Genomic DNA, 15,283 nt, shown 5'->3' with positions numbered 1-15,283 from the left:
AACTACACAGCTTCACTTTCAAGTATTTCAAAGACATGGCCAGTATTTAACCCCCACATATGCAAACTGAAATGCAACTGGTACTATTCAAATAAAAAAATCCACCAGGATCAGAACACTTGAACAAGATGCAATATATACACACATTTTAGACTCACCTGAGACACACCATTCATTGCAGGGAGCTTGCCAGCTTGTGTGTTCTGCTTGGTGGTACACTGACAGTGGGATTTAATTTCAAATTTTTCTCTAATATTGTGCATAGCATCTAAAAGATCTGTCAAAACTAAAGACAATTAAGGAGAAAAACATTACTAGCTGTCAATCATTGTGACCCTCTTTACCACATACACAGAGTGATGTTTTAAACTATTAAAAATCCTGAATTTACCACTCAAAACTACTCCAAAATGACTGCCCAGTTTATCTTCAAGCTTGTTCAGAGAGACACTGAATTAAATAATTGTACACTACTCTTCTGAATCATCTGAGCTTTAGTCTGCACTCCCATTGCATGGCACACACCAAGCAAGCCAGTAATTATTTACTTCTCATTGTTCAATGGGTATATCATTGCCTCATTCAATAAAACCATCAGCTACAGATTGAAGTGAGCCATGTCTTGACAAAAAAATCACTATGTGAGCATGTAAATGAAGGCTGTTTGGTAATGGGCATGCACAGAAGAACAAAACTGAGGTTAAGTAGGCAGTCTTCATTGTGATGTTTCCAGATGAGTGGTTCACTTTCACAATTTAAAATTCAAACCAGTTTCAGTCTAGAACCTGTTCTGGGAAATGTCACAACTTGAATGTGCTATGGAATCTACCCAACCTTCATTTCTACCTGAACTAACATGCAACAACTCATGGAATAATGGCTTGGTTCTGTATTTTCAGCTTAAAATAACCTGAGAATTTACTTAGTACGTTTAAGGGCACATTTCAGTTTTCTGTTTTCTGGTCTGTATCATTGCTGACAGAAATTTTGTGCTAAGAGCCACTACACCACACCTAGAGGCACGACTTCAGAGAACTTACTTGGTTGTAAGCAGAAATCTGAATCTAGATGCATTTGTGATTCCTGCTTAGTTTTCCAAATATAATGAGCTCATTCACTGCATTTTGCCCAATCAGCTGAACCAAAATCTTTCTTTTCTTTTTTGGGTATGGGACAGACAACAGTGAAAAACAAATCCCCAAAAATCCTTTGCCTCAGTGGTACTATTTAACCATTTTCTTTTAACAGCTAAGGTCAGATTTATTAGGTACATTCTGATTGTTTTATTCTGCTCTGAAAAGGTACAAATCCATCCCAATAAAGGCCCTCCAATTCTTCACTGCCTGTCCCCAAAACCCCTTTACACATCTGGCAGCACACTCCTCTTACTCTCACCATCATCTGTGCCCAGTGCTGGTAAGTGCCCACAGGCATTTGCCTTCTTGCAATGATTTAACCCAATTCCCAGGTTTTTAAATGGAAAATGAGAAGTTTTCTGAAACAACTCTGGCCCTGCTTCACAGAAAGATCTGGGGAAAAAGCAGCTTCTGCTTGTTGGCATATGGTCTTACCAGAGCCTGGAATAATCTGTGTTGGCATCAGGTGCTTGTGATCATGAGGCTGTCCCTTCACACACTTCATCCAGGCATACAACTCCTTATCTGCAAAACAGGATTGCCAGTGTTTTACTTGCCTTACACTGCACACAGAGCTAAGGCCTTTCAGACTGCCTGAGGTTAGAAACATTTCTCTGCACATACAGGCCTCCTGGCTGGGCATCCAGTGTGACAAGGACTTGCATACAACAGCTACTTTTCACATTAATGAAAAGAGTTTAACAATACTGAAATCTGCAACACAGGCCCCTGCCAATTACCTCCAAATTTCAAAGTGTTTTCCCTTTATCACATTTAGTGAGTTGCCAATTTAACACAGGCTGAAATCCTTTACAGTTGCTATTAAAGCCATGAGCCTCCCTGGATGAATCCTACCATGGAAAAGACACATAATTAGGCTGTGATTTTATGGTTCATCTAATTTAACAAAGTCCACACTCCAACTGGAAGTGTCTGTTTCAACCAGAGCTCCCCAGAGAAGCCAAAAAGATGAACTTCTAACCAAGTCATCTCTCTGATTCAGCTTATGATACAGCTACACCAGAGGTGCTGGTGGTACAACGGAGAGGGAAGTTGCATCACTGATTTATGGCACATTAAATCAACCTTGAAACCCTAAGTCTCTATGTACTGGCTGAAAATCATTGGTGCCAGCAGAAAGGGCCTAACTGGTAGGAGATGCTTTCTAAACACTTTAAGGAAGACTCTCCTGAAATCTACAATGTTTAAAAAAATACACAAGAAGAATGAGAGTAAAAAATGTCTGGCCAAGCAACTGGTCACCAACCTGCTATGTGATTTTGGGACAGAAAGAACACAATTTCTCTCTCCATCCCCAGTCCTATTCACTGAACTGCTAATTTTATGACATTTTTTCAAGTCTTTTACCAGTGTGCTCACTCCAGCAATTTAAACTAAGGAACACAACACATGAAGCATTTAACACATTTAAAGCATTTTTTTACACTGTAGTAGGTATACAGTGTTTCAAATGTTCCTTCAGATAATGTTTCAAATGTTCCTTAAATTTATAAGCTAGTCAGTAGTTTTGTAGCACCTAAAACATCTGAATATCCAACTGGTCACAAACATAAATAAATCAAGACAACAAAGCAGTATGTATCTACTTAATCTATTTCCTCATGGAAATGTCATAAAATGGCATCCCACTTGATGGTGCCATAAACTGTCTGAAGGTAACAATGGCTGCATATTCACTCACTCATGTAGTAAAGTGATAAGAGAAGTCATTGATAAGGATCTGAATCTTTAACATTCCTGCTGAAGCAGGGAAAAACCAGGGGATTCTCTGTTACATTCAGCAACTGTAAAAACAACTCCTGGTTCCAGGAAAAATGGTGTAATATAAAGTCCTATTATACAGAGATGGGTGGGTGGTTCTGAACGTTTTTTAAGAGAGTACCAAAGAAGCAACACAGTTCACATGAATCCTACAGCATCATTAGAAATTAATCTGCAGCAAGGGAAGCTGCTGTACTTCTGCTCTCACACGTAAAACTGCAATCAACAGAAAGGAGAAAGTCCTCCCTGAAAGAAAACTGAAGAGAAGCCTCCTTCTTTCTACTGCTTGTTCCAACTTCTAAGACATTTTGCTAAAACTTTCCTGGCTGGTTAACACATGCTATAAAAAGCCTCTGACTGTGTGTTCCCACCAGGGTAAATAATGTTTGGCATGAATCCCAAGCCACGTCAGATGGATGCACACACAGACTGCAGCCCCTGAAGAGCTGCTGAAGCAGCCTCCAGCACTAAGGCAGTAACAACTGCTCTCAGTGCAGGAAAATACTGACATTAGCTCCTTAAAAACTTCAGTGTAGGAGGCCTGTCACTGCAAGCCAGGGACAAAGTGGGTGAGACTCTCCATTTGGCAAAGCTTTGCCACCTAACAGTTAAGCTTTATTTTACTAACATTTCACATCTGTGACATTACAGGCTATGACAAACATGGAACTGCTTTTCAAAACAGCATTATCCTTGAATCAGTTCCTGGCACAGTGTCTGACCACAGAACTGTGCCAGGGCACAATGCCTGCCTCCCAGGGAAGGCAGTGCATTCCACCAAGCAGCCTGCACTCCAGTGTCACAGCTGAGGGCTCCAAGCCCAAATCAATCCTCCAAGTCATTCCCCCTTTCAATTGCAACCCAGCTGGGTCACCCAGAAATCAGAGGTTTGCTGATTATACTTCTCTCTCTCCAGACTAAAGCAGACACTTCCATTAGAGCACAGGATAAACCATATATATGTGTAGGCTTATGGATTGTGAAACTTCCATTAACACTCATTTTAAATACCCTCCAAGTATTTTTCTCTCTTTCTTTTTTATGATAAAACCATAAAATAGGATGCTACATCAGTATGACAAGCCACTTCTGAAGGGAGGACTCCAGAAAACATTTAAATCAAGGCAAGTCTTAACAGCAATGAGTTACCATAAACAGGGAGGTGTGACTGAGCACCAGTCTCAACCAAAGAACAAGATTTAACCTTGAGGGGCAAGGCAAAGCAATCCCCACAAAAAGACTGAAACGTGGACAAAGAGCTAAAATAGCCCCCACAGCAGTTGCTTTCAGAAGGACTGATTCTGTATCTAGTGGCAAAAAAAGGAGGCAAAAAAGATCTAAGAGAAACCAATACACACAAGAAGTAATTTAACACTTTACAGAAAGACAGCTCTAGTGAATCAGCAGCTCTGCAGCAAATGAGAATAAACAGCCTGTACAATACTCTAGTTCATAAAAAACTGACCTCTAGAACTTTTCCTTTCCTTTGCTTTGTAACAATCCAGGCAGACCACAAATCCACATTTTTGGCAGACCCAATGAATGTTAAATAATGTGGCTTCACATGCATCACACATCTCACGGACTCCTCTCACTGCTCTCTTCCATGCAATTTTGGCTGAAATACAAAATAAGCAGAATAAAAGGACTGAAATTTAAATGCAAAGCACAGAATGAATAGTCTTTATAGATGAAGCATTCATAAGTTTCCCCCCAGACACAACTGGGTTTTGGGGGAGGAAAGTGATCCTTCATGAACAGGCCATCAAGAGCTGGCCTCTTAGTTCCATTACACAGCATCCCCTTCAATGCTACCTATTATCAACACATTATAAAGAAATAAGGCATTCAGAAAGCACAGACTAAAGTAATACAGAAAATAAATTGCTGCAAGCATGAAGAACTTTTTCAGCATACACTTTTAACCCATGCACTCATGGGGGTTTTTCACCTGACTGCCCACAGGACATGTTTGATCTAAAGGGCAGCCAAAGCAGTGAGCTGGCCAGTGGAAGCTGGCAGAAGGGGAGGGAGGTGCCTGCTCAGGAGACCTGGCCAGTACATGTTTTCTGCTCCACTTCCTCCTCACACAGCCGGGAATCAGCAGAGCCACCAGGCTGTGCCCATCTGCTGTGGGCCAGAAGGACGGAGGGTTGCTTTGGAGGGGACAGTGTCAGCACAGCCCTGCAGGACCTACACTGCCCCACTCCCCTCCTCTGCTCTGGGAAGGAGACACATCACAAACACCATTTGCTGGCTCACCACAGGCCTTGGCTGGGAGCTGCCTGCTCTGGCTGGAGGCCAAGCTGGCAAGGGAGGCTACTCCAAACCCACCAGGAGCCTGGGCCTGGCCTGGCACAGCCACCAGCACAGGGAGGGGATGGGGCTGGCCCACTGAGGAAGGAACTCCTGCATGTCCTCCTAGGAAAATCCAACAGCCAGGGCAAGAGATCTGTACAAAGGGAAGCAATGGTCATCCAAGAAAAACTGCAGAACACTCGAGAGCTTTGAGGGCTCCTTACCGTCTTTTTTCACCCAGGACATGGCTGTTTTCTCAGAGGTTACCAACTGACAAAATTTATCCCCTATGATATCTAGAATGTATTTAGAAGTTTCTAGGTCCAGTTCATCATCTTCATAGTTTTCATGTGTCCATAAACTCAGTGCTTCATCATCATATTGATCAGGAGAGGAGAAACCATCTATCCTAACCACTCCATTCTTACTAAAAGACAACCTAAAAATGAAAACAGATAGTTTGACTGCATGTATCAGTATACTCTGTGACTTACAATTTATTTGCTGCTTATATCTTACAACACAAAAGTTTTCTTTTCACATTATCATCCTACATAATCTTTAAAATTTAAAATAAATCTTACTGATGAAAATACCTTTTAAAGGTAAATAAGGAAGCATGAAAACTAAAATTAACCTTTTAGGAACATTTTTCCATTCCATTCACTCATTCTCTCCCTCTAGCATTTATTACTCCTTTAAAATTGCAGACAGAAAAATTTTCTCTTTCTATTTTGTTTTGGTCAAAGTTTGGTTCCACCCACTTTCCCTCCTCAACTTCAATTTTTGGAATGTCTATGACAGCAGACATTGACTTATACTGACTCAATTTGACTTGTATTTTATAGATTCTTGTATCCCACTGCTCTCATACTGAGAAAACATGGGTTCAAACACTACATTTAAATTATTCTAGGCAGAACAAATCAGCAATAGAAATTTTTGTATCCACTGTGACCTTTCAAAGGCTTTCCTGTTGCCCTACCCAGGGCCATTCTACTGACCCTGACTATACTTAGCCTATTTTTAAGTGGTAACAATCACTCCATCTTATCCAAAACAGGATAAGTCATTATACAGATGTGATTATAACAGTTAAGGAATTTATTGCATCAAGACAATCCTGAATTTGGACATATCAGTAACAACATTTAGACATGCATTCAAATGAACAAAATGAAATTATCAACTTTCAGCTTCCAAAACAACAATTTCTAAAAGAAGTGTAAACTTCTTTTGCAATTTGAGACCTACTAACTAAACACAATGAAAATAATTTAACTGCAGTAAAATTTACCACAATACAATAAAAACATTCCATACTGGTTTTTTTTAAATGTTGGCAAACTTTTATGTTCTCTCCTTTATACCGGGGGAAGAAAATCAACCAAAATTCCAACCTTGCCAAATGTGGAAGGAAATATTCTTACAGAGAAGGTATTCAGAGTCCGACCTTGAAATGATTCCTATAGATCTACCAAGTCTTGTAACTGAAGATTCATTATAAAAACTTAAACCCCATTTAGGGAACAGCTTCTTGTCAAATACAAGTTGGATTAATATTGACAGCACAACTCATTTACAAACTGAAGCTGTTTTATCCTTTCTTGGAACTTCCTGAACCCCAGGAAATTTTCTTCCTTATGAGTTTTCCTTGATGGGCCATTAATTCCAAAAAGAGGAGATCACAACTCCTCTCTGTCCTCAGAAAACTCCCAGAAAACCCTGAGCAACATTCCCACCATATACTGGCATAAGAACAATTACAAGTAAGTGCAACTCTGCGGTTGTACAACTTGTCCAGAAAAAGTGAAGCTTGCCTTTTGAAAATCCCACTTCAAATGTCAGACACCTGTGTAATGGTGATGTGCTGTATTTTCTGCTTGCCTAAGGTACAGCAGGCAGATGTTCTGATGTCTTTGCTATGAAGCTTTTAAACAGCAATGAAGTCGATCCACAAAAGAAATGCAAATGTAAATACTGTTAAAATAGATGCTTTTTCTTTTATCAGGTAGACTGAGCCAGAAAAATCAGACATGCTTTCAAGTATGCCAGCCCTTTGTCAATATTATTTTTAAAAGCTGAAGCACCACATTACCAGGAAATTAGGCACACTTACCTCCTAAAGTAGTAAAATCTACAAAACACTGGTGAGTGAGTAGGTTCTTCTCCTTTCTTACTTCTTATTAACCTACATTCTCTGCATTTTTGTAAATTTGGTCCTATTTCAGAACAAGAATCATCCTGCAAAAAGGACTCTCCCGTTTGCTTCAGCTTCTTGACTTTGCGCCAGTCCTTTAACACGGAGCGAGGTATCCCAGCTGCAAAGGAAGGACAGTTTCAGATGAGGTACTGGCACTGCTTCCTCACACATCACAGACAAGATAGTCAGAACTCAACATTTTTTTTCTGGTACATTTGTTACCTGTATAATGTATTTCATTTTTATTTCCACCTGCCTGCCTGTCAGCACCAAAGTGAAAAAAGCAAAGGGACCAATAAGACTTGCACAGGCAGGAGCACACTTAAGTAACTGCTAAGCTCCCAAGACACTACATTTTTCCTCATAATAGGTGTATTATTCCCCAGATATTCTACTAAAACCATCTTCAGAATCTCATTCTGACAAAAAAAGCAAAGACATACAATACTGCAAGAAAGTTAGGTTTGTACTCTGTTTCTGAAGGTGTAGGCAAAAAGAGTCACACTTTAATGTATAAAAGCAGAGCTTAAAAAAATAGCCTAAAACCAAATTCCAACTCCTTTAAAACTTTTTTTTAAAGTTACAGAACAGCAGCTATATTCACAGAATCCATTTACACTCTGTCTGGTTCATTGGCTTTGCAAGGCCAAGCTGTATAATTCTATTTTCGATACTGAAGTCACCAGATCTGACACTGAGTAACATGAGGAGCAAGTCTATTGAGTAATAAGTGCAATTTTCACATACAGGTTTTGAAACTGAACCCTGTTGTCATTTAACCAAGCTTTCATTTTAAGGAGTTTTGAAAGTGGCACCACTCTTATCTGCAGACAGAGAGAATTATCTGTTATTTCATCTACCACTGCTCTTGAAAGTTCATGTCCTGTAAACAGGGATCTGATGTAGGATGATAAAAGGGTCAGGGTGTTAACTTTGGACTTGGTACCTGGATGCAGACTGGTGTTTTGCCAGAGATGACTTGTGCAAACTTTACTAGTGACAGACTGCCTATGCCTCAGTTCTTGGCCTAGAAACCACATTCCACACTCACCCAAGGCATGACAGTAACTGGATTGAAACCTGAGGAGTAAAAGGGGCACAAGTACAGATTTACTAGTCTAAAACAATAATTTCTGCCTTGGAAGAAGAGATCCTGGGTGTCATCTGGTAGCTGCTAGACTTCAAGCTCTGTGGGTAGGCACTTGGAAGACCCTCAGCACATGCAGAGCTGTGAAAAGCCTGGCTGTGCAGGAGGGATCCTCACAGCCCGGAGCTCTGAGTGCTCCTGGGGGCTCTCCAAAACAGCAACAGAACACAGCTTACTTTAAGAAGGGAATTTGGAAAATATTTTACAGGCATGTTTGCCTTGATCTTCCCTTTACTTGGGAGCAGAAAGGAAAAGTAGTACTATTACCACAGGACCAAATATCTAGAATACTTCAGATGGACTACAACACTTCCAGCACCCAGTACAATCCAGGATCAAGTACTCTCAGATACCAGAAGAGTAACTTTATACACCAGACAGTGAAAAGCCACAGAATGTAATTACAGGCATGATTGCTCATTTTCTTGCTACCTGTGCTTAAAAAGTCTTACAAGAAGTAATTTAATGGTAGACTCTCAAATACTTAACCAGACCAAAGACAAAGAAGAATCCTTGGAGAAGAATAAATTGGGATAAAAATAAGGCAAGTTTTTAAATAAAATCCCTTATGTTGGCGGACCAGTTTCTCTTTTCAGATTAATCTAGTTACAATCTGCTATATGTTACAGTATTACATTTAAATGGAAATTTGTATTTCCCTAAATTTTTTTATTCCTTAAACAAGAGGGATGTTAACACCATGTACTACACATGCTAGTTAGGAGTGTGAAATTATTCTCCCTTAAACCTTTCATTACATTAACCAAATCATAACTGAGTGGCACCAGGCTCTCAAGGAACTGCCTCTGGCTTTCTGATCAAAGGATGAGTTAGAGTTCAACAACAGAGAATCTTTCCCTCCAGCAGTGCTCTAAAAATAAACGCATTAGATCTTAAAATAAAAAAAAAACCCAACATATATATATATATAGAGCTCAATATAAGTGGCATAACTATATGCACCAGCCTGCTCAATTCCAATGGACAGCATAAACAAGATGGTTTGCTGCTTATTTTTAGGCCAAGAACCAGTTTGTTAACACAGATACAGAAAATGGTCTATTTCTTACACCAGGCTATTTCAAATGGCCTCAAGACAGATAAATCAGGATCTACTCATTTACACAGGCATGTTTTTTAGCTCTTTTCCCAGCTATGGTACATGACAAACCCTCCAGGATTAACAGTGCTGGACTTCACACACTTCTCTGTCTTCCAAATCAGATTAATATACTCACTGCTGTTACTGCCGCTCTGTAACTTCAGCTTGCTTTTTTCTTTGGCGCTCCTGCTAAGAACACCATTTGGTTTCACTTCTTCCTCGGTATCACCCTTTTTTTTCTGCAAATCATTTTGTTTCTTTTTGTAAGTTGGCTTGGGCTGCCGTTTAGTCCTTTGCTCTGACTTGCTCTCGCTTTCATCAGAGTCACCACTTTCAGAGCCAGACTCGTACGTTCGTTTTCCTTTTCTCCTCGGGTGCTTATCTTCCTTCGCAAACTTATCTGCCAAAATTTTGCTATCTATGTTATTTTGCAAATCATTTGATGTAGAAGCTATTAAATTGACAGTACACGGCTTAATAATTTCTGAAACACTGTTCCCTGAATTATCTTTTTTATTAGTGTTTTTATCTTCCTCTGAATGCCTTGTTAGCCAAGCCTTTTTCAGTTTAGTGTGGTAGTTTGGCTGACTCGTCTGGGAAGTTTGCCCACTGCCTACAGAGTTCGCTTTGTTTATTGTATTACAGACGATAGCACTGTCTGGGGAGAGCGAGGTTGAAAATGTCTGATTTTTCACAGAGTTGGACTCAGCCTCAGCGGCGTTGCTACTTTTAAACTGAGCTGCGGCCAACGCTGCCTTGTGCTTTTTCAAATGGACAAAGTCGGTAGAGGTGGAGAACGCCGAGCTGGGCTGAGCAGCGCTGCCAGCAGCGGATGTAACCGGAGCTGCAGTGCTGACCTTGCACTCCTGGGGCTGCGCCTGGCCCTGGCCCTGGCCCGCTGCCCTCGGGGCCGTGCTCTCCAGCGGCGCGCAGGACACCGCGCTCGACACCGAATCCGTCACCGCAGAGCTGCCCCGGCTCGACGCGCTGGTGGTCACTGCTGCCGGTGCAGTGACATCCGTCTTGGTGCTGCAGATGATGGTTGTGGTAGGAGTGACAGCACGAGGAATGCTGCCCTGCGAGACAGCTGCAAATTTCCTTTCATACTGTGTGCGAGCGCCGTCTGAGTTCATATTTGGCAGTATGACTCTTCCAGTCTCCCTGGCTTCCGCTGTTTTCAGGCAATCTGCTGGATTTGTCACAGCTGAGGATCTCTCACTAACTCGCTCTTTGGAAGCAGACTGCATTACTGGTACATTCTCATATTTTGTGCTAGAAGGAGGACGCACAATAACAGATGCTGTAGCGGACTGCGACTTTCCACTCATTCTTTCAGCGTGCCAATCCACTTTTTCATTATTTGGGGCATTATTAGACTTCCACATTTCTGATAAATTCTGCTCAGAAGTGCCTTTGTAAACAGTTTGGGCTTCCTTGGGCTCAGGTACTAAAGTTGGCGGTTTCTGCAACTCCTGTATTTTGCCACCACCAGCATTAACGGGTTGAACAGGGGTTAGAGTTGGAGGTGAAAGGCTGCTGTAGCTGCTCTCCTTCTTCTCCAGGTTCTGGTGCACAGGAGGGTGAAACACAGGGGCCCTGTGCAAGGCAGGCATACTCCGGAGTGTGTTTGTAGATGAGACTGACAACTGAGTAGGGCTCCTGCTGTCACTTCTGAAAGAATTTACAGAGTGAGACTGCACCGACTGTGAAAGCTGCTCGGGTATCTTGCCTGCAGAGCCTTCACTTTCCGGTTGGTGCTTAATTAAAGGTGGCGGTTTTGAAAGGGAAGAAATGTAGGAGGGGAGAGCCTGGGCACTAGCTGCTGTTGAAGGACAATTAGTTTGCTTATCAACATATACACCTGAAGCTTCCTTTGATGGGTACGATCTTGGTGGTTCATTTACTACACTGTTAGACAAGGTAGTGAAATAGTTACTCTGTGGCAAATTCTGTGGAACTGAATGTTTCATTTTGTACAGTTCTGACACAGAGCGTTCAGCATCTTTGTCATATTTTGCTGAATGGCTTTTGGGACTTGAAGATAAGGATGTTACCCTGGAGTAGCTCTCTCTCTCCCCCTCCAGTGCCTTTATTTTAGCTGTAAAAGGAGCAACTTCAATACTTTCTTGGAGTATCCGCCTGTGTTCTTCTTTGTATTTGCTCAGTCGCTCCCCAGACTCCTGCGGTGGCCTTGGCAGCTGGTTCAACATTGGATCTGCATAATGTCTGTGCATATGGCTCTCCTTTGCTGTCTGTGCTCTGCTCTGCTCCAGCTCACTCTTCACTGGCGCAGTGGTGACAGAACGCAAAGGTTCAGCAAAAGCTTTCCTCTCCAGTTCTCTGTTTGAAGAAAGGTTAAGCAAACACAGGTTAGCCTCAATGTAGTACCATGTGCTAGACGGAAGACCTTTCTTCCCATGCCCTGAACCAAGTTATCTATTAACACAAAATAAACTTTCCTCTATATCAAGTACAATTTTCAGAAGTCTTCAAATGACTCACAAACTCAAGTACCGCACCAAGTCACAGCAAGGCAACACAGTGACAAGCCTGTGTCCCCCACAGGCACCCGCATTTATGAATAAACTAAAATGAAGCTGAAAGGCAACATCACTTGCAGAAATGCACCCTCACACACAGAGACCAAGGGCACACTCACTCTTTGCGATGCTCTGCCATGCTTTTGGACAGAGGCGGGCTGGAATGCGTGGTCAGCTTGAGAGGCCGGAGGGGATCTGCGCTGGAAGGCCGCACAGGAATGTGACTCCGTAAACCAAGGCTGTCAGCTGAGGTCACTGGGGTGGGCTGGTGTAACCAGGGGCTGGGAGTATTCTGTTGACATCAACCAAAACAAAAATAAAATCAGATTTCAAAAGAATCGTGGGACCACAAGGGTAACTCTACCAAGTCCTACCAATGATCAAAGTAAAGTAATATATTTCAGTACCAAATCATAGATAGTAAGTAAAATTTAACATTTTAAGTCACTTTTTTTGACCAACTAAATAAAATACGACTGTACTTCCTCTAGACTTTCAGCATACAAAGCAGTTTACACATTTCAGAAGCATTCTTAGAACCATTTCATTTCCCAGTACTCAGGATGAGCAGTTAATTCCAGAACAGCATCTCAAGCTCATCAAAATTAACAAACCAATGACAATCTGACAACACTTATATTCACTAGTAAAAAGACCATTACCTCTTCAAAGAATTGCATCAAGTATTTCTTAAAAAATACAAATATGGCTTGATATTTCTAAAAGCAATTTTATCTCCAGCCTTATGACAAATCTCAGTAAAAGGGATGTAAGTATCTCTTTCCCAGATTGTTCCTCTCCTGCCCCAACCAAATGATTAAGTATGATAATCCTAATTAATCTGCTTTATTTAGTCAGGCATTTTTATTTGTCTTGATCATCATCATCACGCTATTAAAATCATAGATGTACACACTTGCCATACTGTGCAGCATGGCAAACACACAGCCCAATTTTATACTGTGTGCCTAAACACTCCAAAGGTGGGCCTCCTTGCTCAGACACAGTGGCAAATCTTAATCTATGAAACTACTTTTTAATCTACTACTTTGCTAAGTTTCTGTTTTCGTATCTTTACTGAAACTTGAGTAACAGCCTGCAGAAAAGACCAGGAGCAGCTCTCTCTCTCCCTCTGCTTAGGAGACCTGCTTACAAGAAAGTGCACAGAGCAGAGTGGAAGAGCAGGACACCTGTTAAGTGGGGCTCAAGTGCTGGGGACAAGCCAAGAAGGAACTGGGGACAAGAGAGAGCTTTTGTGCACACCCCAAAGCCTCAGGTGCTTGTCCATCCCTACCTCCTTCCCCTTCCTCACCACTCCTCACCAGTCCATCCCTATCCTTCTCCTCAGACTTGGCAACTCTAGTAGGGAACTGCAGCAGCAGAAGGGGAGCCAAGAGCTCTCATGACACATGCACACAGCACAGCATAGATCTGCAGGTGCTACAACTTTGAAGCTGTGATTTCTGTGTTTTTGAATATTTAAAGCAGCCACTTGGGTTTGTGCTGACAGTTTTAGTGCACGTTTCCTCGGCCAGGAGTTCCCACGCCGTGGGGTTCCCACGAGCAGCCTGTAAGCTGCATTAAAGTATTATGCAAAGAAGGCCCGTCACCTTCTCCCTAGAGGAGCTGGGCAACATCTGCCTGAGCACCAAGCATTGCTCAAACAGCTTCCTGACTCCACCTGCACCATCTGGTGCCCAGCCCAAACAAGGGAGCTGCCACAGCCCCCCAAGGACAGCAGGGAAAGGTGGGATTGGGGCACCCTTCCCTCAGCTCAGAGACAAGGCTCAGCCCTGAGCCAAGGGTGGCTGCTGCTGCTGCTCTTAAAGCTCAAACACAGATCCCTTTCTGTGATTGTGGCATCCATGCAAACCGACCTTGGAAACGCCCATTCTGGGTTTCTAAGATCTATTTAAAAAAGGCCTCCAGTGCAAGAGCCAGAAGACAAGTCACCACAAGACAATTGCCACATATCAACATAATTAAAAAGCTACGTGCCTCAGTATGCAGGGCTGCATTCTTCAGGCAGCCAAAGTGAAAACAACGTCTATCTTAAGTTCTTTTCAAATGGACTTCTGTATAGGGTGGAGCAGGCAGCAACACGAAAAGATAAATCCACCTATCTTTTTCTCTTAGGCTTTTCTTCACTGCTACATTTTGATTTTATCACATTTTAGATCAAACTCACTTCATATTACAAGGCCAACTCAAACTGACTGTTTTGGGAAAGACTTAGCCACAATGGTTTGGCTTTTTTTTAAGAATGAATCTGGGGAGGAACAGCCTTCCCCATAATGAAAAAAAAAAAACGAAAAAAAAATCTTTCTAACCATTCAGAAGGTCAAGCTTTGACACAAAGGCTTACAATTTGGCAGAAGGACCACTGTCAGTGACATGCCTTTTGTGGTCCCTGTGAAAATCTGCCCAAATTAGGCCAAGTTGAAAGCCTCTAAAGATCAGTATGCACATGCTCAGTGGTGGTTTAATTGAAGCTGGCAGTAAAGCTCTCCAAAGTTTCTGTCTGCACTACACATGCTTCATCTTACACCATTCCTCTGAGGCCCCTGCAATGAGCATGCCATATCCCAAGGCTTCAGGAGCTAAGAAAACCTTTCCTGTAATTGCCACGTCTGCCTGCCAAACCCCAGCACCACACTGGGCACTAGGCTGAAAAACACAAACCACCTCTTCTGAGACTGCAGTGGTTACACTCAGCAGACAGACAGAGGAATCACCCTGACTTGAATACAGAGGAGTGGAAAGCAGATGGGAAGGCAGAGATGTGTGTCAACAAGAAACAGAAGGGGAGAAAAATAACACTCCAAGAAAGGGTACACAGATAGGTGTAAAGACAAGAGAAATGGGTGTACAGTGTGCTTGAAACATTTAGAAATGCAAGAGTATTTCTCTACAGAACTTCCCACTGGATTTAGTACTCCTTCCTTCTCTGTCTTTCACCATTATTGAGTGAGCATGTATGAAATTTCACTATGAAGATGACTGTCTCACCTCTCCTAGTATTTCACTTACATAATGGTACACAGTTTCAGGCAGCAAATATTTACCCTGTGAACC

General features: G+C 42.0%; 1 protein-coding gene across 5 annotated transcripts in view; it reads right to left on the bottom strand.

Annotated features, from left to right (window-relative positions):
* JMJD1C (jumonji domain containing 1C) overlaps nt 1-15,283 on the bottom strand; it is a 158,683-nt gene that overhangs the window by 14,895 nt on the left and 128,505 nt on the right. For all 5 annotated transcript variants that reach the window (XM_058028794.1, XM_058028795.1, XM_058028796.1 and 2 more), the window contains 7 exons: nt 12,328-12,500; nt 9,805-12,008; nt 7,336-7,537; nt 5,441-5,655; nt 4,384-4,536; nt 1,572-1,661; nt 159-286 (listed from right to left, as the gene is read on the bottom strand). In XM_058028794.1, the coding sequence (XP_057884777.1) occupies nt 159-286; nt 1,572-1,661; nt 4,384-4,536; nt 5,441-5,655; nt 7,336-7,537; nt 9,805-12,008; nt 12,328-12,500 (3,165 nt within the window). The remainder of the gene's footprint in view (nt 1-158; nt 287-1,571; nt 1,662-4,383; nt 4,537-5,440; nt 5,656-7,335; nt 7,538-9,804; nt 12,009-12,327; nt 12,501-15,283) is intronic.

The sequence above is a fragment of the Melospiza georgiana genome, chromosome 8 (genome assembly GCF_028018845.1).
Source record: "Melospiza georgiana isolate bMelGeo1 chromosome 8, bMelGeo1.pri, whole genome shotgun sequence".
Taxonomy (NCBI): domain Eukaryota; kingdom Metazoa; phylum Chordata; class Aves; order Passeriformes; family Passerellidae; genus Melospiza; species Melospiza georgiana.
This window is presented reverse-complemented; position numbering and strand designations above follow the sequence as displayed.